At 47.1% G+C, this 27333-nt stretch overlaps 3 protein-coding genes across 4 annotated transcripts; 2 read left to right on the forward strand and 1 right to left on the reverse strand.

Annotated features, from left to right (window-relative positions):
• Positions 1 to 1986: 1986 nt before the first annotated feature.
• On the forward strand, positions 1987 to 2970 carry LOC148591630 (olfactory receptor 4M1-like). Its single transcript, XM_088537204.1, has one exon. The coding sequence runs from the start codon at positions 2020 to 2022 to the stop codon at positions 2968 to 2970; it is 951 nt and encodes a 316-aa protein (XP_088393330.1). The 5' UTR covers positions 1987 to 2019.
• Positions 2971 to 8831: 5861 nt separating this feature from the next.
• SDR39U1 (short chain dehydrogenase/reductase family 39U member 1) lies at positions 8832 to 13098 on the reverse strand. 2 transcript variants are annotated; one of them, XM_010227710.2, is made up of 6 exons: positions 13071 to 13098; positions 11343 to 11449; positions 10918 to 11000; positions 10217 to 10338; positions 9526 to 9669; positions 8832 to 9333 (listed from the first exon to the last, which is right to left on the reverse strand). In XM_010227710.2, the coding sequence occupies exons 1-6, from the start codon at positions 13084 to 13086 to the stop codon at positions 8918 to 8920; spliced, it is 888 nt and encodes a 295-aa protein (XP_010226012.2). In that variant the 5' UTR covers positions 13087 to 13098; the 3' UTR covers positions 8832 to 8917. The 2 variants fall into 2 exon arrangements, with proteins under 2 accessions (XP_010226012.2, XP_088393385.1); XM_088537259.1 differs by lacking the exons at positions 11343 to 11449; positions 13071 to 13098 and having other exon boundaries at positions 10221 to 10338; positions 10918 to 10997.
• Positions 13099 to 14353: 1255 nt separating this feature from the next.
• On the forward strand, positions 14354 to 26368 carry LOC104580241 (feather keratin Cos2-3). Its single transcript, XM_010227709.2, has 3 exons — positions 14354 to 14420; positions 25615 to 25692; positions 26043 to 26368. Exons 1-3 carry the CDS (start codon positions 14354 to 14356, stop codon positions 26366 to 26368), a joined length of 471 nt encoding a protein of 156 aa, XP_010226011.2.
• Positions 26369 to 27333: the final 965 nt, after the last annotated feature.

A 27333-nucleotide genomic window follows, 5' to 3' on the forward strand; every position in this document is an offset into this window, starting at 1 on the left:
ATTTATATGTGCTAGTATGTATCTATATATTTTAGAAAAAGACATATGAATATATGAATTATACATAGAGCTCTTGAGCAAAAAATTCTCAGGCAGCTAAAATCGGCCTTCAGTCAGAAGCAGGATTTCAAGAGTTCAGACTCTTTGCAGCATGAATTGGGATCCCAAACACCTGATTTGAGCTGTCGTAAATTGCATGTGCAATTCTGTGATGCTTTATCTAGTCAATGGATTGAAAATATGGACCCCTAAATAAGTTCTATCCAATATTTCCTGCTTTTATATAGGTATTAGCTAAGAGCATAATAATCATTTCCTTTTTATTCTAATTAAGAAATAGCAAAAACTCTGCAAATGATTTCAAGATTTTCCAAGCAAATGGAAAATTTAGCATGTGAAAAATTCAAGCATTTGTTGCATTTCTCTTATGAGTTACAAATGTGATAATTATCTTCTGTATTTTATATTTAAAAATTACTCATGAGAGCATTTTTTTGGCTGAAAACTTCATAAATGGAACTATGGATATATACAAGCAAAATATTTTTGTTTTCATAGTTATAACTGAGAAATAAGAGAGTCAGACATGAAATTAAATTTTGAAACTTGAAGTAAATATCAAAAAGTTACATAACTCTTCTTTTTCTTTTTATTTTAATACTTTCCTCACTTTGTTCACCCATTTTTTTAATTTCAGCTATCAAGACCTATTTTATTTCTTACTAGTCTCATCATTACAGCTAAACCATAATTGTTCTAAAACTAAATGCCACTTACAAATCCGAGTATTTTCTTCCCTATTTTCAGTACATTTTATTTTCTACATCAGCTCTGCTAGCCAGGCCAATAATGCAGCAATGTGCAGACCCATTCATGCATGCATACATACATTCTTTGTAGCAAAATGGTAGAAAGATGTTTAAAAAAAAAGAGGGGGGGGAAGCAAAAAACTCTTACAATCTTGCCTTGAAGAAGAATCGGGAGGGAGAGGGGGATGGGCAGGGAGAAGTGTACTAAAGCAAAAGATCTAAGATAACTGCAAGACCCTAAGGGATCCTAAGATAACTGTGAAGAGTTCATAATGTTAATGAGGGAGGAGGCAACATTCAGAGTTCAATTCAGAAGATATGAAAATGAAATAATTCAACCCATGCCATGAAAAATGTCAATTTCTTTTCCACACAGTCTTCATGCTGATTGACAGAGGCTTCGTTTCATAACAATATTTAGATAATGACTTTTATTTATGTTCTCAGTGTTCTGTTGACTTCACTGGAAAATGATATAGAATTGAGATTTCTGTGAACAAACTTAGAAGTCTGCATGTAAGCATCCTGACATCCTGAGTTTCCCTTAAAGACAATTGGTAAAATGGGCACTTTAAAAAGATAATTGAATTCATCTATTCTAGAGAAAATATTCAATGAAACTAGTCATTTCCTCAAATGGCTACACTGGCTATACCAGCACCATTAACTATGAGGGAATTTTAGACTGTCCAATTGAAAATAATAATTCTGTAGCTGTCAGATGAATCCATCCCAAGGAATTCACAGCCCTTTCCTCAGATGAGAGTAATCTCTACTAAGATCCTATTTCTTTATGTCAAGAAGCAAAGGGCTAGGTCAGATTAAGACATCTGCATTGTAAACCAAAAAATATAGCCTATAGCACAGGAGGATGGACTGAAATCTTTATGACCTATGTTCCATTCAGGAGCCAGGTCTCGGGGAGCAGAGAAAATATGGAACATCTGAAGACATATAGAGGTGTGTGAAATGCCCAATTTAAATTAATTAATTTTAAATACTAAAGTAAATTAATCTAAATTAATCTAAATTACTGATGATCAAGCATTTCACCACTGGGAGTTCTGTAAAGATAAGAAACAGACAAAGGGTATCTATTTTAAGCAATTTAAATATGTCTCAAATTGTTTAAACATTTTCACAATTTTGTACTGTTATTTGGTTTTATTCTGTGATTTCTGTCTGTTTTACAGGGTTCTTCGCAGTGGAAATGGAACAAGGGAACTACACAATAGTTACAGAGTTTATCTTGTTGGGATTGTCACAAACCCATGAAGTTCAGATGATTCTCTTCTTTTTGTTTCTACTCTTTTATATGATCATTCTGCCAGGCAACATCCTTATTATTTTCACAGTTCTGAGGGATTCCCAACTGGAATCCCCCATGTACTTTTTCCTGGCCAATTTGGCCTTCTTGGATATCTGCTACTGCTCTATCACCCCACCCAAAATGTTAGCTGACTTCTTCTTACACAATAAGACTATCTCCTATAGTGCCTGCATGGCTCAGCTGTTCTTTCTCCACTTCCTGGGAGCAGCTGAAGTTTTCCTGCTCATGGCCATGGCCTGTGACCGTTATGCAGCTATTTGCAAATCTCTCCACTACTCCAGACTTATGAACCGAAGGGTATGCTGTGCCCTGGTTGGAGCTTCATGGGGTGGGGGCTTCATCCATGGCATCATTGTATTTACTCTCACTATTTATCTCCCCTTCTGTGGCCCCAACATCCTGGATAACTTCTTCTGTGACATCCATCAGCTGATTAAGGTGGCCTGTGCTGACACCTACATGGTAGAGCTTCTGATGTTCCTCAGCAACGGAGTTATCATCATCATGTGCTTTGCACTTCTCCTCATCTCATACACTGTCCTGTTGATGAAGCTCCAGACACAGTCCTCCAAGGGAAAGAGTAAAGTAGTCTCAAACTGTGTTTCCCACATCATTGTGGTCTTTGTCATGTTTGGCCCAGCTATGTATATCTATGGCTTACCCTTCCAGGTAGTCCCAATGGAAAAAGTTGTTGCTGTTTTCCATACAGTCATCTTCCCCTTGACTACTCCCATAATTTACACTTTGCGGAATAGGGAGATCAAAAGCTCTATGTGGAGGCTGGTCAGAAAGCACATACTTTCAAGCAGAAAATTAAATATTTTGCAGTAAAGAAAAGAATGTGCAGAGTGTACTAAGTATGATTTCATTCACAAAGAACAGTCCTTAAACATTTTGTTTTGTTGGTTTGCTTTGTTTGCTAGTACACTTTGCTAAGGAACAACTCCAATAGTGTATGCTGTATAACTACGCAATGCATTTGTTAATTAAGCTCTGTATAATTTCCTACTAGCCATCAAAAAGAATTAGTGTACTTGTAAAACCTGTAGCAAATAACTTAGAGGAGAGGAGGACTGTCCTGTGTACAAGAATTAACTCAGTTATGCAATGAAGTTCTGCTACTGAGGGGCTATTAATATTTCTCTAGATATTATCTGGCAAGTGTCTGGCAGCATTTAGAGAATCATGAATAAGTTTTTTTATGCCCGTTGGGGACACTACTAGCTACAGGCCTCCAAGTACAGATCAGAACCCTGTGAGATCTGATTCAACTAGTTCTCGGTCCAACTCACTGTCTGCTCATCTAGTCTATAATTCAGCAGTTTCTCTGTGAGCTGTGGGAGACACTGTCAAAAGCCTTGCAGAAGTCAAGGCAGACAACATAAACTGCTCTCCTGTCATCTACCCAGCCAGTCATTCCATCATAGAAAGCTATTAGCTTTGCTGAGCATCATTTCCCCCTGGTAAACTCATGCTGATTACTGCTGATCACTTTCTTGTCCTTCACCTATCTTGTCCATCTGGATACTTAGAAGCAGTATCCAGGATGAGCTGCTCCATCATCTTAAAAGGATCGAGGTGAGGTGGACAGGCCTGCAGTCCCTTGGGTCCTACTTCTTGTCCTTTAAAAAGATTGTAGATTTTCTTCCTTCCAGTCCTCCAGCACCTCTTCTGATCAATATGTTTTTCATGAGTGTGACCTTACAAAGACATAAGCCTGCTCTCTCGGAACTAATGGAGTGAGTGTATCCCATCAAGGCCCGTGGAACTGTATGTCAATGAAAACCATTTGCACCGAGATTTCCTTTTTCTAGTAACAAAGAAAGAAACATTTAGAGTGATGTATAGTGGTATAAACAGAAGTATCACTTCAGACATCTCAGAATACCACAGACATCTGCATGGAACTGTCAGGCAGGACACAGGACCCACAGATGTCCATCTGGTGTACACTAGTGTTTCTCAGTGACACTACATGCCCATGTTTGCGCAATTGAGTCCCACTCCTAGAGGATTCTTTACCTAAATAAAGTAAGGCACAACATGTTAGACACTAGAAACTAGAATTTGCCCTTTTTATGCATAATGCTTTTAAAGCACTTCTGGACAGCAGCTCTTCTGACTGCTTTATACACTTCTTTTAGAAGCAGCTGGCCTGAGGTGGCGTTAACATAAGATTTTTAAGATGTTAGACTGGAAATACATTTCCTTCATGATCTTGTGTTATTTCAAAGTCTGATCTTCTGTAACTAACTCCACCACGTCAGCCATCTGACAACTACCCAAATTTTCATTATTTAAATTTTATATATATATTCAAACCAATAGCCCCAGAATTATTTTACAGAACGACTTCCTTTCCTTTATATAGCTGCTATCTTACTTCCAGGTAAATTCTGTTATGGCAGTTTAAAAGCTTGCTTATTTTTAGTCTCCTGTCCTTTCCTCCCATTCCTCTTTTGTCTTTTCCTTTGGTACTCAGTGGTTGTCTATGTGAATGGTTACTGCTAAAGCAGAAGAAAAGAGCAGGAGGGAAAAAGATCCTAATTTCCTGAAACTGAAGTCTTTTAAGATGTTGTATTTCTTTTTTTCCTGGCCACCTAAAAATCTGCCATAGAGTGTGTAAATACATATATTTTTTGTCTTAGCCAACTCTCAATCCACCTAAAACAGAGCAAGGCAGAGTGATCAAGGTATGAAAAGGCTCTCATTAATTACGTGATCCGAGGTATCCATGGCATCTACATGGAGTGGAGGGGAGGGGGAGACCTGTGTTCTTGTGGAGTAATGGCTGGAGCCACATGGACTACTACCAGACCTTGGTAACTGAACTGAGCCTGCAGATGTTCAGTTTAGCCCTAGATAAATACATGTGGGTGCGTAGCTGCAGCCCTCTGTTACCTCCCATGACATCACACCCTTGAATTACACCTCTCCTGAGACAGAAGAGGTGAATCCTATGCCAAATCCTTAATCTGTAGACATGTCTAAGGTACATGGCAGACAAAGCCCAGTAAACTTCTGCACAGCCACCAGACCCACACCTTGGGCCATAATCCTGCTACGTTGTGTTGCATTAAAGGTTCCTTCGAATATGAACAGTCTTTCTCCTCATCTTCCCTCACCTCTCTGAGGAGCGTGTAGCGGTTTCCAAGCTCAGCCAGCAGATCAAGAAGTCAGGGCGAAATAGTTACTTTTTCACCCTTCTCCACTGGAGAAAATGCAACAACTGAAATGGACACCCTTCCTGGTCCCCTCACCAGCGATGGCTTTCCAAGAGAAGCCCAATTTCCTGTTCAGATTAGAGGTAAGCTCCATTTTTCTTGCTCTTCTTGCAGTCAGTTTTGGCTTTGAAATAAAAGCTCAGTCATTGCTACAGGATTGCCTTATCAGTAATGCTGTCAGAGAGGTGGTTATTTAAAATGTCTACCAGTGAAGCTGGACTTAGCCTCTTCTTTGCTCTTTTGCAAAGTCAATCTGTTATGCGATAAAAAGCTGGTCTCTGTACATACAAAGGAACACACAGGCATTAACAGGCAGGAGAACCCCAACGACCCATTCAGATAAACAGGCATCCTAACCGAGCTCCTCCCCGGGCAGTCCTAGGAGAAAGCACAAGCTAATGGACCAGGGGCACCATCCATCCTGGCGAGTCAGCAGGAGCAGCTCTCCAGACCCCCTGAGGGGGGATTACTACCTCAGGGTACAGGACACATTTTGGGATGCTGGCAAAGACCATTTCAGGATTGCACAAGACATGTAATGGCATGTTGACAGGAGGAACCAAACGTAGCGAAGGGAAGGGATCAAGGTGGCTTGGGGAGGAGCAGGCATGGAAAAATAGAAGGAAAGGAGGATAAAGAGTCAATTAAGTGTAAACAGTGCTTGTTGGTACACTTGTTTAGCCATGCCCAGTGCCTGATCAGCATAGTTGTCCTGTCTACTCCATTTGTAATTATTTTGTTGGGTGAGGAGGCTCTCTATTCTGCAGGCATGCGCGTCTATAGAGGTATAAATGTGAGCAACTGAGTGGGTGAAGGTTTTTATGTCAGTATGTGATCACTAGCAAACTTAAAAATGGTCCGAGTAGGTTAGTGGCTTGGGAGCCAGATATGCAGGTTTCCCACAGAATGAAGCAATAGAGGAGAGCTACCAGAGAGACCAGAGGGCACAGGCAAGCTCCTAGAAAGACTGTGGGGTCTCGTGGGGTCAGCTGAGACACCTGTTTCGTGTGCTTGACTATCTCTGTAGAGGAAGAAACTGAGAGAAACTGAGAGCAAGGAAACAGGAGCAGCTACCGGATGGACAGTGTATCCAATCCCAGTTACCACAGAAATCCATATAATGTATATTCCCCAGTAACACACCTTTATCCTTATCAGAAACAAGGTGAGCAGGAGGCTGCTGGTGATGCCTGTGGCTGTGGGAGCACCATTTCTGCATGAGGTGTGTGGCTGACCACGCACACATGCATAATTTATAAGTGCACTGGGGTGTGCGTGTGCGTGCGTGTGCCTCTCTTAAAGAGTGTTTAGGGCAAAGGGTGCATTACTGCATCTCAGAGATGTTAGGCTGACAGAAACTGTGCTCTGGATTTTTCTGCAGTTTTCAGACAGGGACTGTTACCCTGCTCTCTAAACGCTGAGGGGAAGAGCCTTTTAGAAGTGCAGAGGAGCTCTATCACTGGACCTCGCAGGATGTAAAAGACAGTGAGGAATAACAGCAGATACCAGAGGTACGAGGATCAGAACTGCACTGTTGGATCTCTGAAGGGTTAGGACCAAAGCTGCTGTAATGGTATACCTTCGAAGTTGTAAGGTGGAGGGAGCTTACTACCAGATACCAGAGCTGTTGAGGCTGAGAGGCTGGATGTTAAAGCAGGTATAAGCACTTTCTCCACAGGTACTAGGAGTAAAAGGACTGCATGATTAAGTCTCTGAGCTGGTACTGGCAGAGAGTCTGACCACTGCATATCACAGGATGTAGGGACTGTGCTGTTGGATATCAGATACCACAGCAACACAGAGGCTCTATTGCCAGGTTTCAGGGTGTAGGAGCACAGCAGCAGAACTCAGAACATGGCGCAGGAATTCAATCTGATCTTCTCACATATTGCTGTTATGTTTTTGTCTTCCTTCCTGGTTGAAGAAGTTCAGCTAGCTAGGGGAGAGAAGGGCAGGGGAAGCTGAGTAATATCACAGATGTGATTCAGCTTCTTCTGCCTCTCCTGGCAGCCAGCAGGGTTCCTTTAGGCAGCTCTTGTAACTCTCCACCTCATTTCCCTCCTTTGCCTTAACCACAAGACCATCTAAAGCACCAAACAAGCCAAACTTCTGCAGCACAGCTGCACACAATTTTGCAGTGGTAGGTCAGACTTATTGTAGGACAGAATGACTCTTTCAACTAGGTAACTTCAGGACTTGCTGCAGCCATTGTCCCTTTCTGCACCCTCAGAGGTACCTCTTGAGTTCAGGTTTCCATTCATTGGCTTTTTGGAGCACAAAATGTTTCCCGTTATAGTTCAGCCCCAAAGGTCCTCTTTCCCACTCCTCAAGGAGATCTGCTCTGCTCATAGCAATGGATACACCAGCCCTGTGATTCTTAATCTTGCAGATGGGCACATAAACTTTTAGCTACAGTCAGATTTCTCTTACATAGGGAAGCGGAAAACACCAACCCCCCAGGGGAAAAGAGGGGAACAAGAAACAAAAGCCCTAAATGGAATAATAACTAGAGGTAGAGTTAACAGCCTGACCAAGTTGAGTGAAATCCTGGAAACCGCACAACAGGGTTTTCACATTTACCACTCCTATAATTTACAATCCATTTTTGGGTTAAGCATACAAAGGCACCTGCTGGGCACAGAAGTGGCTCAAACTCACAAGTTTTAATAGCATTTTTAGTTTCTAAAATATATCTATATATCCCACATAGTGCTCCCTCACAGAGATGGAAAATGCCACAGTCCTGCAAGCAAGATCAGGCCATAGACAGCACAACCTTTACAAGAGCAAGGAGCTGGTGCATCCCACGCAGTGAGGGGGACGCCTGCACCTTGATTCGTTCTGTGACTGGCAGGGCATTGAGGAATTGGAATTTGTTTGCAAACTTGAACCGTGCACAGAATGACATTTAGTGCCTGGCTACAGTAAATTAGGCTGAAATTGCAACTGAAGAGTGAATAGTGAATACCTATTACTTGTGGTCACATGGTCATTTGCAGTCCTTGCTCTTACAAATCCCCCTTAAGCTTTCAAAAGAATCCTTGGGCATACCATCACACAGGATGGATTCTTCCCACCACAACCCTATTCCCTAAAGGAGTGATACAAGTAAACAGGACAGCATAACTGGATCTCTTGTGAACATACAGTGAAAAGCACAGGAGGTGGTGGTGGGGTGTGGAACAAAATGGACAAGTTACAAATCCTGGACACTCAACCTTGTTGCAACTTCTCTTCCTCAGGAGAGGAAGTGTCGCACTCCCAGTGCTCCACTGGCAGCTCACATGTGCATTGTCAAAAGGGAACATGCCAAATTTAGCAACTAAGGTCTTTGGAGGGGCTTATGCCCTTATGGAAAAGCTGGTTTGCAGGGAGACGAGCAACTCCTAAACTGGGGGTGCACAAGAGAGTGGGAGGAATATATGAAGAACACCATCCTAACGAACCAGGGGAGGTATGACAGCCAAGGGGCAGGACAACTCAGAAAAAGACTGAGGAGCAGTGACAAACATGCAGGCTGAGGAGCTCACAAAAACAGGTTCCCAAACCCATCCTCACGCCACAATGTCCTTCAGAGCTGCAGAGAGATCAGGGAAGATGAAATGGTAGCCACTCTCCAAGGTACGTTTCGGCACCACCCTCTGGCCCTCCAGCAGCATGCTGGCCCGCTCAGCCCCAAACACAGCCCGCACGGCCCAAGCGGGTACTGTCAGCAGGGCTGGGCGTCCTAGGGCTGCACCAAGCTCCTGAGCAAAGCTGCCGTTGGAGGTGGAAGGGGAGGATGGCGAGACACCATTGAAGATCCCTTGCAGACCCTCACTCTCCAGGACATGACACACAATTCCAGATAGGTCTCGAACGTGAATCCACGGAAATGGCTGGAGTCCAGAGCCCAAGGGGCCTCCCAGCCCCAGCCGGAAAGGCCAGAGCATGCGAGAGATGGCACCACCATCCCGGCCCAGCACTACTCCTGTGGAGAGAACAGAGTGAGACACGAACCCCCTACCCAAAGGATAAGTGCCCTCACTCCCAGACCCACGCTGTACTGTGACAGAACCTCAGCAACAAAAGGCACCCAGCTGATGTCCTTATCCCACCCCTCTCCTCTCTTGTTCAAGATCAAACCAGAGCTACCCTGAATAAAGATGATGCACCATCTCACCAGATCTCACTACAGCACCACGAGTTGGGCTCCCATGGATGACAGCTGCAGCCTCCCAGGAGCTCACCAGGCGTGAGAAGAAGTCAAAATCCCCCCCAGCACTGTCCTCTGTGTACTCTTCTGTGGGGCTGGGACGGTAATAACCTGCAGGGGTAACAAGAGAAAGGGGTCAGGGTTGGAACATGATATCAAGTTCCCAGAGCGCCATAACTGCATCAGGGGCAGGAGTGTCCTCATAGGAGGGAAGCAGAGTATCTCTGACAGAAACGTTGACAGGTTTTATGCTGATAGGGTTTTTTATTACAAATAGGCTCTGCAAACTCAGCAGGATCTGCTAGCATTCAGGTTGAGCTGGCAGTCCCAAGAATCAAATGCATCTGCAAGCAAGGCATAGAAGTTTGCTCTAAACTCAGGTGCCACATATGCTCAGCTACTTCAAAGACTACAGCAAGCAAGAATGAAAAATTGGAGATATAAGGGGGGCTGCAACTCTGCCCTTGATTGGATCAATTGTGCCTGAGATCTGTTGTTCCTGCAGGACATCTAGAGGCTTATATAGGGAAACAGAGAAAATACATTAAAATCAAAAGATGGCAAAAAACTATGTGCAGCATTTCAAGGCAAGAAACATGTCTCCCAGAAGTGTTCCCAAGCTGACACGAGACATGCCTTGGCTGAACCCAACCAATACCTACGCCGGTGATGAGGATCCATGCACGGGGCGGCTGATCAGCCTCAGCAATGGCTTTGGCCAAGGTCTTGGTGGTCTCTACCCGGCTGCTGATGATTTCCCTGCAGAAAGCATCATCCCACCTGGAGAATGGAGAGCCCTTCATCATACTGCCTACCAAGATATCCCAGAAAACAACAGCCAAGGTCCCAACAGACACCTCCTAAGCACAAGGGAGGTCACATAAGTTCCCACTGCCCCACTTCAGAGTTAGGGGCGGATGCAGGACCCTATTACCCAAGTATACTAGGACTCTGGGAAAAGGAAACTCTCTACTTTCTGCCTTGGATTCCCTTAGCACAAACATATGAGAGAAGTTAGACACCAAAGCTGTATGACAGGAATTCTATTCACATATCCAGAGGAGACATTTCTAAAACACCTCCTAAGCAAACCAAGACAGGTTTCCACAACCCATTTTGCTTCTGATTTTGCATTATTACTTATATGAAGGCATCCAGTGCCCCTTAGGATACCAGCAGCTACTTTGCCTGGTCTCCGACTGTCAATCCAGAGGGACACTTGTCTCCCAAGTTTCTGGGATCCATCAGTCCTAGAGAACTTTTTTTGGATACTTGAGGAGGTTCCCTACACACTCTCTTGTAACACTGGGCTCTCTTGCCTTTGCCTTGCCCTCACAGTGCTATGGGAGATCAAGTTACCTGCGGAAAGGGTTGAGGACATTCTCACCAGCCAAGTTCACAACAGCATCACATGAGGGCAGTCCAGAGTGGGACAACTCTTCCTAGAAAGGGGGTAACAGAGACACTCACAATCTCCCCCCTCTTCAGACCTTCTCAACAACCAAACAGTGTGGGCTCATACAAAAAAGACCAACCATACCCTTTCTGCACTTGTGGGACATAGCCTGGAGCATTAGCATGGTTGGAAAAGATTTTATTCTCTGATCAGCAGCATTACCCATTCCCTCTGCTCTCACACACAGAGCACTTAGAAGCCCAATGCTACACTCAGGGAAGACAGATTCCCAAATGCAGACACCCTGTATTTGCAGCAGGGCAGGGTAAGCTAGCTTCTTCCTCAACTGTGGCACATTGCTCCTCCTGTGATCACTCTCATCACATACCCAGCTGACACGATCCTTGCCCCCTTGTCGAGAGATGTGAGTCACCTCATGCCCACGGATACGCAGTAACTGGGTCAAGGCTCTGCCCACAAACCCAGTCCCTCCACCTAGGAAAAAGACAGGACATTTGAAATCTGCAGCTGTGCAAGTACAGTCCCGCACTCCCCAGCCAACACGCTGCATCTGGGAACTCCCATTACCAATGGCCAGTTTCCCTGGCTGCAGTACCCCAGGGCAAGAGAGCCCTTTTCACAGTGCCCAACTCCTCTGTTAAGCACCCTGCATCCCAGTCCTGAAGGCCCCATTCCCAACACCCAGTCTCCATGCACAGTATCCTACTTTCTAGCCTAAGAGGACTTTGATTCCCAGCTGCCTTATGCAGCATGCAGAATCCAGGTCCAAGGCTCCCAATTTCCCCAAATCCATCACCTGCACAAAGCACTTCTCCCCTGCTTCCCACCGCACATACTTAAAAGAAAAATGCACAGCCCCTGCAAGCCTGTCCCCACAGGGCCTACCTTGAGCACAGCTCCACAGCTTCCTTGGGTGTCCCACTGATGGGACCAGTCCCACAGACACTCTACACTGCTCACAGCCTCCATTCCCAAGCAGAGTGCCCAGTGGGGGGCTGCCCCCCTGCCTCAGTCAAACAGTTTCCAGTGCACAACACTATTCCCAACTCAGAGCAACACAGAATGGTTGTGGATGGAGTCAATCTCTGGAGCTGATTTGATCAAACCTTGTTGCTCAAGCAGGGTCACCTAGAGCACCTTGCACAGGATTGCATCTGGCCAGGCAGGTTTTTAATATGTCCATGGAAAGGGCCTCCATAACCCCTCTTGGCAACTTGTTTCAGGGCTCTTTCACCCTCAAGAGTCAAGAAGTTTTTTCTCATATTCAGGTAGAACTTCCTGTGCTTCAGTTTGTAGCTGCTGCCTCTTGTCCTGTTGTTGGACACCACTGAAAGCAGGCTGTCCCTGTCCTCTTTACGCCCTCCCTTAAGATATTTGTGTACACTGGTAAGATCTTCTCAACAGCCTTCTGTTCTATAGCCTGTCCTCACAGGAGAGGTATGCCAATCCCCTAATTATCTTTGCAGCCCTATGCTGGACTCTCTCCAGCAGTTCCATGTCTCTTTTGTACTGGGGAGCCGAGAACTGGACACAGGGCACTCCATGTGGCCTCAGCAGGGCTGAATAGAGGGGGAGGATCCCATCTTTCACCTGCTGGCAAGGCTCCTCGTGACGCAGCCCAGGACACCAGTGGCCTTCCTGGCCACAAGGGCAGTGTGCTGGCTCACGGTCAACTTCTGCAGCAGGACACCCAGTTCCTTCTGTGCAGAGCTGCTCTCCGTCAGGCCAACCCTCGACCCATCCTCGCACGGGGGGGTTGTTACTCCCTAACTCCCACACGTGCCCCGCTGCACTCCAGCCTCACCGCCTGCCCCGACCCAAGTCCCCCTGCTGTGCATAGAGCCTGCGCCCCGCTGCACTGCCAGGTCCAAGACCGCGCACCACAGCACCCTGCGGGACACCCTGCGGGGCGCCCTCCCTGGGGGACACCCTGGGGGTCTCCCTGCGGGACACCCTCTCTGCGGAGCACCCTGCGGGGCGCCCTCCCTGGGGGACACCCTAGGGAGCTCCCTGCGGGACACCCGCCCTGCCCCCCGCAGCCTCGCACGGGCCCCCCCCCACAGGCAGCTCCGTGACCCCCGCCCCGGCCACTCACCCACCAGCACCCGCATGGCTGGAGCTAGTGCGCGTGCGCCTGGGACAGCCGCGTGCGCATGCGCGCGGTGAAGCCCTCCCCGCGGCGGAGGTGGGGGTGAAGGGAGCGGGGAGCTCCCGCCATTGGCCCGTGCGGCGGCGCCGCCCGAGGCTGCGGCCCGCCCGGCCGGGAGAAACGGGTCTGGGACAGAGTCTTGGCGGGGTGAGGCGGTGGAACCAGCGTGAGCCCCTCGCTCCCCTCCCCGGAGGAGCTCAGAACAAAGAAAAGCATAAAAATGAAGAGCTGCACAGAGATAGAGTTAACACATACCGCAAGAATGAAAGAAAATGACAGTGCAATTTACATTTTACTTAAGTGAATTACACACAAGTTTACCTGTTGAATAGAAAAAAAAATTGGAGTAAGCAGGTGTAAACAGTTAAAGGAGCCCAAGTAAAGGCCACTGAAGTGTTTCTGACTTTCCTAATCAATAATCCCGAATTTCCTAATCATGAATTCAGAAATAGGCAGGAATTGTTCTCAGCCATAGTACAGGCTCCTGTCTGCTTTTGCACGTTCTTGCCTGTTTCTCCATGTTTTATGAATAGCAGTTTGAAATCTAACACTGCCAAAATGGGATTAAACTGCTGTGAAGGCCTGTTTCTTATTGATTGCTGAGATATCATGATAAAAGGCATACACTAGTTTCTTACCATCATGGTTGTGCATAACGTGATTTTTATTGATGCAGATTTTCAAAAAAGCCATTATATGATCAGTATACTTTTAATAGTATCACAGAATCACAGAATCCAAGAATCACAGAATGGTTAAGGTTAGAAGGGACCTCTAGAGACCATCCAGTCCAACCCCCTGCTCCAGCAGGGACACCTAGAGCACGTGGCACAGGGTGGCATCCAGGTGGGTTTGGAAGATCTACAAAGAAGGAGACTCCACAGCCTCTCTGGGCAGCCTGTTCCAGGGCTCTGTCGCCTTCACAGTAAAGATGTTCTTCCTCACATGGAAGTAGAACTTCCTGTGTTTCAACTTGCACCCATTACTTCTTGTCCTGTTACTGGCCAGCAATGAGAAGAGTTTGTCCCCATCCTCCTTACATTCACCCCTAACGCACTTGTACATGTTGATCAGATCTCCTCTCAGTCTTCTCCAGGCTAAACAGGCCAGCTCTCTTAGTCTTTCCTTATAAGATAGATGCTCCAGTCCCTTAATCATTATCTTTGTGGCCCTATGCTGGACCCTCTCTAGAAGCTCCATGTCCCTCTTGTAGTGGGAAGAGCCTACCCATGTCCTGCTATGAACCGTGCGTGCCATGCTGGCCCTGCGGGCCCACCCCGCTGGCCAACAGCTGCAGTGAGCCCTGTGTCAGGCAGTGCCAGGCCTCCACTGTCGTTATTGATCCCCCTCCTGTGCTGGTGCCCTGCCCGGACCCATCCTCAGCTCCTTCCCACAGAACACCATCGTGGGATCCTCCACCTCCGCTGCCGTTGGCCACATCCTCAGCTGTGAGGGAGTCCCCATCAACTCCGACTGCTGTGACCTCTCCAGGTTTTCCAGCCGCTACTGCAGCAGAAGGTGTCTCCCCTGCTAAAGCCACTGATGTTGGCATTGGAGAAGGACCACCAGGAATCCACATGTTGATGACAGTCTGAGGACTAGTTTGCAGGCTATTAATTTCCTAGAGGCTGAGAATCCTCATGTCCCCTTGCAAAAGGAGGGCACCAAAGGAAAAAGCCTGGGCTCCCAGAAACCCAGTTCTGAAATCCATTTCTCCCTTTCCCTACTTTTTCCGTGTTGGCTTCTGCTCCCCTGGCCATGACACCCCCTCAGGCCAGTCAAGGCTGCACCTGCTGCACCCTCTCCTTCTGTGGGCACAGGAGACACACACCCTGAGGAAACTCTGCCCTGGTGACAGGATGCACATTCTTGGCTGCTCCTGGTGCTCCCTGTCATGGTGACCACATCTTGGAGCAAGCACATTTCCCTCTTTAGGCTCAATAAAGTTCTGTTGCATCGAAGCCTGGGTGTCCATGTGGTCTTTTCTCTGAGGACAGTGCCTCAAGCTGTAGGGGGAAAAGGCATTGCTGGTGTGGGCTGAGGTAGGTGGGCAATTCAGGTCAACAATTCAATGTGATCTTCTCCTTTCCCAAAGCAATGGCAGGGGCAGACACATTTCATTGGCCCCTTTCAGGCACTGACCCTGGGAGCTGACAAAAGCCTCTGTGGCTACTGCAGAGCCAGTGGCCATCAGTGCTGCCTGTGCTCAGTCTCTGCCCAGGAACCCACCTGTGTCTGTGGAGCCTGTCGTGCAGAAGAGGGTCCTTTCCTTGAGGGAACAGCCCAGGACGGCAGGAAGCCTTGGGAAGTGAGTGACCCCACAAGCTCTTGGGGAATCATAGAATCATAGAATCATAGAATGCTTAGGGTTGGAAGGGACCTCTAGAGATCATCTAGTCCAAACCCCCTGCACACGCAGGGTCACCTAGAGCACGTGGCACAGGACTGCATCCAAGCGGGTTTTGAAGATCTCCAGAGAAGGAGACTCTACAACCTCTCTGGGCAGCCTGTTCCAGTGCTCTGTCACCCTCACTGTTAAGAAATTTTTCCTTAAGTTCCTATGGAATTTTTGATGTTTCAGTTTCCGGCCATTTCCTCTAGTCCTATCAGTGGCCACCACTGAAAAGAGACCATCCCCGTCCTCTGCACTCCCTCCCTTGAGGTATTTATATACACTGATTAGATCCCCTCTCAGCCTTCTCTTCTCCAGGCTGAACAGGCCCAGCTCCCTCAGCCTCTCCTCATAGGGCAGATGTTCCAGGCCCCTGATCATCCTTGTAGCCCTGCGCTGGACTCTCTGCAGCAGCTCCACATCCCTCTTGTACTGTGGAGCCCAGAACTGGACACAGTACTCCAGATGCGGCCTCACCAGGGCTGAGTAGAGGGGCAGGATCACCTCCCTCGACCTGCTAGAGATGCTCTTCTTAATGCAGCCCAGGATTCCATTGGCCTTCTTGGCCACGAGGGCACACTGCTGCCTCATGGTCAACTTATCATCCACCATGACACCCAGGTCTTTCTCTGCAGAGCTGCTCTCCACAAGGTCGGTCCCCAGCCTGTACTGGTGTCTGGGGTTATTCCTCCCCAGGTGCAGGACCTTGCACTTGGCCTTGTTGAATTGCATGAGGTTTTTCACCGCCCAGTTGTCCAGTCTGTCCAGGTCCCTCTGGATGGCAGCACAGCCCTCTGGGGTATCGGCTACTCCTCCCAGTTTCGTGTCATCAGCAAACTTGCTGAGGGAGCACTCTGTGCCTTCATCCAGGTCATTGATGAATAAATTGAACAGGACTGGACCAAGGACTGACCCCTGGGAGACCCCACTAGCCACAGGCCTCCAACTAGACTCTGCACCGCTGATCACCACTCTCTGGGCCCTGCCATCCAGCCAGTTCCTAATCCATCTCACTGTCGACTCATCTATCCCACACTTCCGGAGCTTGCCCAGGAGGATGTTGTGAGGGACGGTGTCAAAAGCCTTGGTGAAGTCGAGATAGACGACATCCACCGCTCTCCCCTCGTCTATCCAGCCGGTCATTTCATCATAGAAGGCTATCAGGTTAGTCAGGCAAGATTTCCCCTTGGTGAATCCATGCTGACTACTCTTGAGCACCTTCTTGTCCTCCATGTGCCTGGAGACAACGGCCAGTATGAGCCGTTCCATCACTTTTCCGGGGACGGAGGTGAGGCTGACTGGCCTGTAGTTGCCTGGGTCCTCCTTCTTGCCTTTTTTGAAGACTGGCGTGACATTGGCCTTCTTCCAGTCTTCCGGCACCTCCCCCGTTCTCCAGGATCTTTCAAAGATGATGGAGAGCGGCTTAGCTATGGCATCTGCCAGCTCCCGCAGCACTCTGGGGTGCATCCCATCACGGCCCATGGATTTGTGGGTATCGAGGTTCCTTAGGTGCTCTCTGACCCAATCTTCCTCTACCCAGGGCAAGTCTTCCTCTCCACCAGCTTCTTCTCTTGTCTCTAGGGCCTGGGGCTCTAAAGGGCTGTCCTTGGTAAACACTGAAGCAAAGAAGGCATTCAGCAACTCTGCTTTTTCTGTGTTATTTGTAACCAAGGTGCCCATCCCGTCCTCCAGCGGACCCACGTTTTCCCTGATCTTCCTTTTGCTGTTAATGTATTTGAAGAAATTTTTTTTGTTATTTTTAACGTCCCTTGCCAGCTTGCCTTCCAGACGTGCCTTAGCTTTCCTTGTCGCATCTCTGCACTCCCTGACTACGTTCCTGTATTTCTCCCAGGGCGCCTGTCCTTTTTTCCACATTCTGTATACCGCTGCCTTCTGCTTGAACATTGCCACAAGCTCCTGGCTCATCCATGCAGGTCGCCTGCCCCCTCTGCCTCCCTTCCTACACACAGGGATGCACTGTTGCTGGACGTGGAGGAGGCCGCTTGAAAACTAACCAGCTCTCTTGGGCCCCCCTTCCTTCTAGAGCAATAGCCCATGGGATTCTACCGAGGAGGTCTCTGAAGAGGCTAAAGTTGGCCCTCCTGAAGTCCATCGTCGCAAGACTACTTACAGCCCTGCCTCCTCCTCGTTGAATCCTGAACTCCACCAACTCATGGTCACTGCAGCCGAGGCTACCCCCCACCTTAACATCTCCTACTAGGCCCTCCCTATTTGATAGCACGAGGTCCAGTAGCCCACCTCTCCTCGTCGGCTCCTCCACAACCTGCGTCAAAAAGTTATCGTCGACGCTCTGCAGGAACCTCCAGGACTGCTTATGCCTGGCTGTGTCGTCCTCCCAGTTGATGTCGGGGTAGTTGAAGTCCCCCATGAGAACCAGGACCTGTGACCGTGAGGCAACATCCAGCTGCCTATAGAAGGCCTCGTCAACCTCCTCTTCTTGGTCAGGTGGCCTGTAGCAGACACCCACCACAGTGTCTCCCACATTAGCCTGCCCTCTAATCCTTACCCACAAGCTCTCAACTCGCTCATCCTCAACTCCCAGGTTGAGCTCCATGCATTCCAGTTCCTCTCTCACATAAAGAGCAACTCCACCACCTCACCTTCCCAGCCTGTCCTTCCTGAAGAGCACATAGCCTTCCATGGCAGCGCTCCAGTCGTGCGAGCTATCCCACCACGTCTCTGTGATTCCGATGAGATCATGACGCTGGGACCGCACACAGATCTCCAGTTCATCCTGCTTATTCCCCATGCTTCGCGCATTGGTATACAGGCATTTCAGGGAAGCAACAGAGGCCACAGGTTTCCCAGGAGGGGTGAAAGAGGACACTCCGGGATCATTTCCTATCCTCACTTCCCCACTAGCATACTCCCGCTGGACGCCATCTGACCTGGGCTGTGCGGTACTGCTTGCCGTGTCAGTGTGCCACTCCGAAGCAACTTCCTCTTCCTCTTCCTCTTCCTCTGGATTGTGCTGGGCCTTTTTAACAGCCCAGGACCTCTTCCCCTCACTCTCCCATCCATCACCAGAACGAGGGAAGATGCTCTACTCCCAAGTGCAGGTCCCCTCTGTTGCCTCCACAACACGTGCAGCACCTCATGCCTGCTCTCTGTTGCACTCTTGTGCTGCTTTCAGGGAACTCACTGCGTTTTAGGGGGATCTCCAGGGATGGGGGCTGGACATGGCTTATACCAGGAGGAACAGTGCATGGCGACAGATCACTCTGTTCCCCTGGATTAAGCAGAGCATGGCCATATGCTGGCCCCCACTCTGGGGACCGTGACTGTGGCTTCAGTGTTTCATCCTCCTGACTGGAGAGCTCTGGTCAGCAGAAGGGCACACACAGCCCCTTGACACTTCAGGCACTTCCTAGACGACGTGCAGAGTGAACCAGTGTGTAGCAATAACATGATTTATTCCTGGGAATGTAAGACTCTAGGTTCTCCTTCTTGTTTACATTTCAGTATAATGCAGAGCCTCAGTTCTTGGAGGAAGGATGCAGCCGATGCAAAGCAAACTGCGGCTGTCCTGGATAAATGCAAGAAGGAGCGAATGCTGAAGAGCAGGTACCAGAAGAAGGGGCGTTTCGTGCAAAAGAAACAAGGAGGCAGAAGTAAAGCACGGATCTCTGGTGCCTGCTGTCCTCTGCAGGACACGTTGCAACATTGCAAGAAAAACAGCATAGCCCTCAAGGCAATAAAAGGCTGTAAATTATAGGAAATAATAGCAGTCTAATTTTTGCAATTTTGTAAAAAGTGCAGGAATGGCAGATATGCTCCAGCAGCTTGTGAAACAACCACTATAGAAGCAGCAGGTCAGTTTCAAGAGAAAGGCCCCCAAAGCAAACCAAGGAAGTCTGTGTTTCCCAGAGGGACCTTTCTTTTACCTTACGGCACACCATGGGGTGCATCTTTGCCCCATGGGGCGTGGGAAAGTGGCGTGTGCCCAGCATAGGCCGGGCATTAACTCCCCACTCCAGTAAGGATGAGTCCTGGCCAATATCTCTTTCTGGGCTCAGAGCTCTCCCTGCCAGGGCATTTGCATCCCTGCTGTTGCTGGCTGCATTACCCTGCCCACAACTAGAACAACTTTTCCCTGCATATGCATGTTTGCGTATATGGGTGTGCAGCTCTGTTAATGAGCTGAAGGGGCAAACAGTGAATGACAGTGAAACTCCAGTCTGACTCAGGCATCCAGGTGTAGGCAAGTTGTGGTCCCTCCACTGAAGCATTGCAACCACAAGAGCTAACCCAAGTCATCTTCCAAAGCCCAGAGAGGTCACAGGTCTGCACCTGTGTGCGGACTTCTGAGGTCTCCCACTTTTACTCCCATTCTCTGTTCCTTCTGTACGAGTCTTTTAGATGGACCCAGTTGGTGCTGCTTTCACAGGAGAAGCAGCACAGCCTCTCCTCTCATGCTGCCTGCCACACAAATCCGTTATGCCCCTTGTGCCCTTAAGTCTATTCAGGTTAAGGAGAACGCCCCTCTCTCCTTACCAGCTTTAAAGATCCCTGACTTAGCAGAGCAAGCTGGTTGACAGAGGTAGTTGTTCCCCACTTGGTCATGTCAAGTATAGCCCCATCTAAACAGGGGTGAGAGAAGCCAAAGCCCTGCCCCCAGCACCAGCCATGCAGCCTGGTGTTAATCTGCAAAAGGACTCTCCTTCTACCCAAGCCTTTCCCCCTTCCTGAAGGTACTGAGGAGAACCATCTCTCCAGCTGAACCATCTCCATCTGTCCTTGCTCTCAGTGGCTCAAACTCTTATCTAAGACATGTCAAGCTGGGAAAGACAAGGCCAGGTTGATCGTTGCTGACAATAATCACACTACGGCACATGCCAGTGATTGTCATGCAAGTCCACAGTGATGAGGCAGTCCAAGGCGGAAAGTCATCCACATGTCATCATCTGACTTAAGATTAGCAGTCTCCATGCCTATCCAAAGGGCATGGCTGTGAAGTGGCTGGAGTGGCACCTCAGCTGGGGCTAAACACTAGAGCTACAGCTTCAAGCTGCTTCCTTGAAAAGGGTTGGTAAGCCCTAGCTGAGGCGTCACAGCAGAGCTGATTTGCAGTGATCTGTCTCTCCAAAGTTCTTAGAGGAAAGGTGGGCAGCCCTCAGCTGTTCTCTGCATAAGATGGAGCTAAGCCCAGGCAGAGCAGCTTTCACGAGGGGAGAGGCACTCAGGGAGCTTGCAAACTTCATACAGTCCCTGTTGGAAAGAGGGTCATTTATTGATGCCCCTCGTGGCATAGCAGCAGCTTTGGAGCATGTGGCCCTGCATGAAACCTCCCATCTCTCTCAGGGGAGTCTGCTGGGCATTCAGACTCAGATATCAATGCGGCATGGAAAGGGTTCTGAAAGGCTCTTATGAACACCAAAGGGCTCCTAAGCTATTTATGCACGTTGCAGTATTCTTGTCCCACGGAAGAAGCACAGAATTTGGTGAGGGTTTTTGGCAAGCATTCAGCATAGAATGATCTTAATGCATTCTGTGCTGGCTGGGTCTGAAAAAGTATTAGGAGCCTTACAGGGTGAGGCAAACAATTTAGCTGCAAGTTTTAGGAAGTCTCTTAAGTAAAAGACTTACATAACCTTTCTAAGGGACTTAGAGAAACTGCAGTTTGTAGAGGTCTCTCTCAAGAAAAGAAGAATCCAGTCATAACAATGCTTAAATTTTCTTTTCTGTCAAGATGACAGCTCTGATGTCAATTCTCACATTTTGATCATCCTAAGTCACAAATGCCCCCTAAGCAGGAGGGCATCGAGGCCATTCAGTTACCTGTTTGCTGTGGTAGTAGCAGTCTTGTCAGTAATCTTGCTGACCGTAAAATATTGGGACTACATCTATACTGATAAATGCATACATAAAGGGACAACAAATATAGTAGAGGACATGTAGGAGACCATACACCCATCTAGACTGTCACCTGCAAGTTCAGCAGGCTATCCCTGTGATATCTGAAATGTGACCAGTCCCCTACATGCTGATGAATGAATTTCATTCACTCATTCTTGAATGATTTAACAAAATCTGAGATATCTTAAACTCTCAAACAGGTCAGATGGTGCCAGGAGATCTCCAAAGCTAATAACAATGGGCCTTGAGTTGACACAAATATGGATGACAGGAGGGGAGGAGTTGTGAGTAGACTAGAATTGTCTACAGCTAATGGAGAGAAGCTGTCTCCTCCAAAGACAATTAATTCAGTCACTTCAGTGATATAAACTTGGAAGAATTCCATGTGTCATCACTGAATGTATGCAAAGACTCAATAATTAGCACGCTAAGCCAGTATATGCCCAAAGTCAGAGAAGATAATATCACAACACTAGTTAACGGGCCTATTCCTCAGGCCATAGATAAGCTTCTGTTGATCAGAAGGGGCCAGGAGAGTAAAGAAGGCAAAAACCACTTTGTTCATTGTTGTGCAGATGCTGGTGGCTTGTGTTAGGTACACAAAAATTAGGCTCCTATTGAAAATTAAAACAATTATGAACTGAAAACTAAATCACAAAATCTACTTGTTAAAAGTTGAAAATGAACCATATCAGCCAACTTACTTGAGGCTTGATTTAAGTAAGTGATTGAAAAGAAAAGAAAATGCCACTTTTCAAGCATGAAAACATTGCCAGAAAAATGAAGTGTTAGGTGATAAAAATTGGGGCTTTTTTTTTAGTTGAATTAGTTTTGTATTGAAGTTAGAGACGAAGAATTTTGCAAGACTAGGAGAGTAGTGTTCTCTATTCTATGGGAAAGATGAGCCACTCCACTGTAGGAGTCAGATTAAAGTTCCATATGTTGAACCGCTTTTGGCCCAAGAGCCTTGACTTTGGGAACTGAAAAGTTGCCAAGGAAATTAGATCCACATAGAATTTGAGAGGTAGGGAAAAGACTGCTTCAGACTATGACAGGTAGTATTCATCTTTCCCATTTATATATTTACATGACCTAACCAGCTAGACTTCCTCTAATCTGTCCTGTCTTGAAGTTCTTCTGTACAACAAGATAAACTATATCCTAGAATCCATAGGCTTGAGGCAATATTTTAGAGGCCATATAGTATCTGACACATTGGTATAGACCTGTGTTAGATTATACTCTCCCACAGTGTAATCCAGAGGCCAGGTGTACTACTCTGGGACACCTAAAATTTCATCAGTATCGTTCTCCTCCACAGCACTATGACATTGCAATACAATTTAAAATGGATTAAAGTCATTACATTTACTTTAGGAGCAGGCTAAAGTTTGGCCAAAAATGAGATTTCTGAAAGTATTTAACTCATTCTTGTAATTCAGGTGGCACCTAGCCTTCACATGTTGCAGTCTATAACGCTCTATCTATGTTACTAAATTACACAGTAATCAGGAGCGTTCTCTGCCACTTAACTCAATTGGCATGAAACATGCATACCACTTAATGGTTTCTACCTACATAATGTAGTGGATCCCTCACCAAGATATATTTGGGTGAGCTGACCAGCTTACTAGAACACTCTAGCTGAATTTATTAGAACATCAGTGACTGTAAAAGGAGCACATTAGGAGCCTGAATGTTTACTTCAGATGCAGATGCCTCCATGTTATCTAAATTTAGATATTTAAAAGTAGAGCTGAATGCTGTCTTGATGCCTCTAAGATGCATGACATACGGCCATTTTCCACTACTTTAGATCCTTTGGAAGCCCAGTGGACATTGCGATTAAAATGGTGGTCAGTAGAAGAGGCTTCCAGAAATACCTATGATAATAGGTCACACAGAGGGATATTCTGTTTAGTATATTGTCCCATCAATTCAGTTTTTCCCTAGGCAGTTTCTGTATGGAGGGATTAATCTACAATATAGGCATGTGCATTTGAGTTTATTGTTTAGATTCCCTTTACAGTCAAAAGAAAGAAGCAACTATGGCTGGCAATTCAGTTAATTTTAAAGGGAAAGAATTTTTCTCTGAGTAGGAAGAGAACTAAAGGCTAATTTAGAAATTCATTTTCTTGAACTGGGAACTTCTGATTTCTAGTCAGCTCTGGCATATCTTAAATCCACTCCCTGTCCTCAAATCTTCTTGACAATCTATTGACACAATATAATGAGAACTGAACAGAGCCTTCTGGTTGTGTCATGCTTACATGATTGCTCAAGACACTTGATGGAAAAGTTTGAAGTTAATATATTTGGGAATGTCTGTTTTTTTTTTTTTTTTTTTTTTTCCAGAACACTGAGTATCTGCAAGATGTAAGCCTGATCACTTAAAAGTGGTGTCTTCATACCATGTCAAGTTGTATTGTTACCAGCCTATCTCTCAAAAAGAAACTGGTCTCTCTTTTCCTGTAACAACCACGCTCTTGTACATAAACATATAGAAACAAAATTCAGATACATTCTGTTTTTGTTTTTTACATATACACATATGTTTTTAGAGAACAATTCAGACACAAGCTTTATTCCTCAATGCTCAGTGTTTGCAACCTAGATTGCAGTTACTCCATTCATTTCTAAAACGAGTGGATAAAAGCAAAATGTCTAAAAATAGTTTTGGAAATTACAAGGAGTCATGGAGAAATAAACAACTTGGTTTATTGTTGATTTACCTGACTTACCTTTGGAAGTTTTCATTATGAAATTTGGAAGTTTTCATTATGGACCTCTCCACCTGAGTTAGGTGTGCTCCAGGGCCTAGAAATGGGGCGTTTCCAGAGTGTGATACATGTGACTTACTTCAGATGTCTGCATGCTATGGTATGAGTAACTAGGACCTGGAAGGGCCTGCAACTTTTGAATGATTATAAAAGGACTCAATATTACATGTCAAATGGAGACAACCAGAGTATAAATGTCTAAATCTGGTTCAGCGGGTCCCCAACTCCATCTGATCTGAATGTCTTAGATTTCTTTAATAAACCTTGCTTTTATTCATAACACTGCTCAGCTGTGATCATGAAAGTTTCTGGATGTTCCTGGGACTTGATGCTCCTTGTCTTACATTCTGACTATTTGTCTCTAGTGGATTGTGCTCTTTGGCTCTAGTGGATTGTGCTCTAAGTGTGTCTACTATAGAACTTTTCATGCCCTTTTTTAAGCAAAATTTGTGGGCTCAATATTAACCTCTTTTTGAGAATCTACTAAAAAAGAAAAGAAGAGAGTGCCCTTCTACCAACCAGTGTGTTTCCTTTCTGTAAAGCTGAAAATTTTCTTTATTCTCTGGGTGGCAGGAGAGAATACTCACTTCAGGAAAGTGCAATCATTCCACAAACCTCTGCAGATATCTCAGGTACCCTAGGACATGTGTTGTTTTTTTCAGTAACAAAACCTGCAATCTTTCAATATTTAGATCCAATGTACTATATTAAATTATCCTCCTTTGGAGACTTTATTTTAAATAAATCCACACTAAATGTTCGTTTCTTTTCTTGATAGAAGAACTTGGGGAACACTGTGATTCATGCAATACATCCAGATTATCTTACTTTGGATTATGTTCTCTCCAATTCCCTGGAGTCAAGGGATACAGAGAAGACAAACATACAGAATGCCTTCTTTGCTTCAGTCAGAGAATCATAATGGTTGGAAAAGACCTTTAAGATCATTAATTCCAACCCTATAAGGAGGCAGAAATCTGCAAGCAAGGGGTGCAGCCCGCACACCAAGGGAGGGAATGGCCAGTGGCCATTAGAGCAAGCTAGGAGGAAGGGAGAGGGAGAAGGATGCGACATGTAACCTTGGACTGGAGCCCTTTGGCATCCTACTTGGAACTACAGGGTTGGGAAGAATTGTGACACTTCCTGCAAACAACGACCGAGAAGTGCCCCAGGTCAATGTCCCCTGCCTGCAAACAACTTATTTGGCACTTGGTCCACATCTTGTGATGTCACGGACACATTCCTGCCTGCAAATCCTTGAGGCTCCCACCACAGCATTTTACAAGAGCCTTCACAGGAAGGCAGGTCTGGCATAAACAAGGAAATGAAAAGACAGCAATGCAGGAAACAGCCCATATGATTAGTTGGGATTCTTTGCATTTGAGATTAGCTTGTCGGGAAATTATTACCTCCAGTACATGTGCCTCTGGGCCTGGGGCAGTGCAGAACCGGTATAAAAGCCAGCCCAAGTCCTCACTCCCTCATCCACATCTCTGGCCTCCTTCTCCTTGGGAACCAGGTAAGCTGGAAGACTCTCCTCCTGCTCCAGGATGAGGTCTTGCTTCAGCAGACATCTCACCTCTGTCCTATGCTGGGAGTTGGGCCTTCTAGTAATGGGAAGGGGAAGGTGGAGAGGGTCTAGCATTGAGGGAGGCTGAGGTGCCATTGGTGCTGGGCGCTAGGCAGGAGCCTCTCTGGGCTTGGCAGCTCCTCACAGGACCTTTGGGACTGAGACAGACACAATCCCCTGTGCCTCCCTTCACAGCCTTGAGCTCCCAACCCAACAGGTGCCTTGGTTCTCTCATGGCAGGGTGCCAGGCTGCGCCTCATGCACTCAGCTGCTCTGCTTCCCCACATACTCTCTCACAGGTGCCTCCAGCTCCTCAGACATGTCCTGCTACAACCCGTGTGTGCCATGCCGGCCCTGCGGGCCCACCCCGCTGGCCAACAGCTGCAACGAGCCCTGTGTCAGGCAGTGCCAGGACTCCACCGTTGTCATTGAGCCCTCTCCTGTGGTGGTGTCCCTGCCCGGACCCATCCTTAGCTCCTTCCCGCAGAACACCGTTGTGGGATCCTCCACCTCCGCTGCTGTTGGCCGCATCCTCAGCTGTGAGGGAGTTCCCATCAATTCTGACTGCTGCGACCTCTCCAGCATTACCAGTCGCTACTGTGGCAGAAGGTGCCTGCCCTGGTAAAACTGATGCTGTCCTGAGAAAATAGCTTCTGGCTATTGGTTTCCAAACGGCTGAGTATCCCAGTTTCCCCTGCCAACGAAGACCTCAAGAGACCAGCCTGGGCTTCCTGAAAACATGGCCCATGTGTGATTTTCCTGTCTTTCCCTCTCTTCTTTCCCACTCACACCCTGTTGTATTCTACTGCCCTGAGCCACAAACCCCCCAAAGCCATCTGTGGGCACGTGCTGGCTCCTCTCTCTCTGGGAGGCAGAGAGACAGATCCCTTGTGGCAACTCCACTGTGGTCACTGGGCCTCCACTCAGGGCAACCTTGTTTCCTTCTGATGACTCATTAAAGTTCTTCTGTATCCCACTTTGGACCTCCGTGTGGTCTTTCCTCTGTGGATCATCTCCCAGACTGCTCAGTGGGAATAGAGTTTTTCTGGAACAGAGTTATGGAACGATCAGATGGATACCTTTCTGCATCCCTGGTAGAAAGGCAGTGTGGCACACACTGCAGCAGATGACTTTTGGGCACAGTCCTTTGGAACTGAGGAAGATATGGCCAGATCCTCTTGAGCCAGTGGCCACCAGGACCTGCCTGGCTGTATCGCTATACAGAAGCGCTCTCCTCATCCTTGGAGCATGTCTTGTGGACAGAATGAGCAAGCAGTTCTTGGGTGAGGACTGGATCTCCTCAGTCCTAGGGAGAGGTGACGGTGGGAGGGAGTTGTGCTTCTGTACCCAGTAGCAGCACCTGTGAGCTGCCTGTGGCAGGTGGTTCTTGATTTATGAGGACCCTCTTACTTTGATGCTCCCAGGCACAATCTTGATCAACAGTCCCAGCATAGCTGATGCCTCCTCCGGGTTTCGGCGTAAGAAGGAAGATGTGGTCCTTGAGGACTAGGACTGTAGAAATCATCTTTTCCCAACCAGAATGGGGAAGCCATGACAGCTGCTCTTCCCTCCAGAAGGATCAACTAGTGA

This window comes from Tinamus guttatus, unplaced genomic scaffold (genome assembly GCF_059628265.1).
Source record: "Tinamus guttatus ecotype Peru unplaced genomic scaffold, ASM5962826v1 Tinamus_guttatus_pri_ptg000732l, whole genome shotgun sequence".
NCBI classification, from domain to species: Eukaryota; Metazoa; Chordata; class Aves; order Tinamiformes; family Tinamidae; genus Tinamus; species Tinamus guttatus.

Bases quoted from the DNA above. Each gene is read 5' to 3' on its own strand.
- LOC148591630 (XM_088537204.1), top strand. From the start codon at position 2,020: ATGGAACAAGGGAACTACACAATAGTTACAGAGTTTATCTTGTTGGGA.
- SDR39U1 (XM_010227710.2), bottom strand. The intron at 11,001-11,342 runs GTATGTGATGAG...CCCCCTTTCTAG, and splicing joins GCAAGGATCGTGTCAGCTGG to GAAGAGTTGTCCCACTCTGG. The intron at 10,339-10,917 runs GTAACTTGATCT...TCCATTCTCCAG, and splicing joins GTCCTCAACCCTTTCCGCAG to GTGGGATGATGCTTTCTGCA.
- LOC104580241 (XM_010227709.2), top strand. From the start codon at position 14,354: ATGTCCTGCTATGAACCGTGCGTGCCATGCTGGCCCTGCGGGCCCACC. The intron at 14,421-25,614 runs GTGAGCCCTGTG...GGCCTGGGGCAG, and splicing joins CCCGCTGGCCAACAGCTGCA to TGCAGAACCGGTATAAAAGC. The intron at 25,693-26,042 runs GTAAGCTGGAAG...ACTCTCTCACAG, and splicing joins TCCTTCTCCTTGGGAACCAG to GTGCCTCCAGCTCCTCAGAC.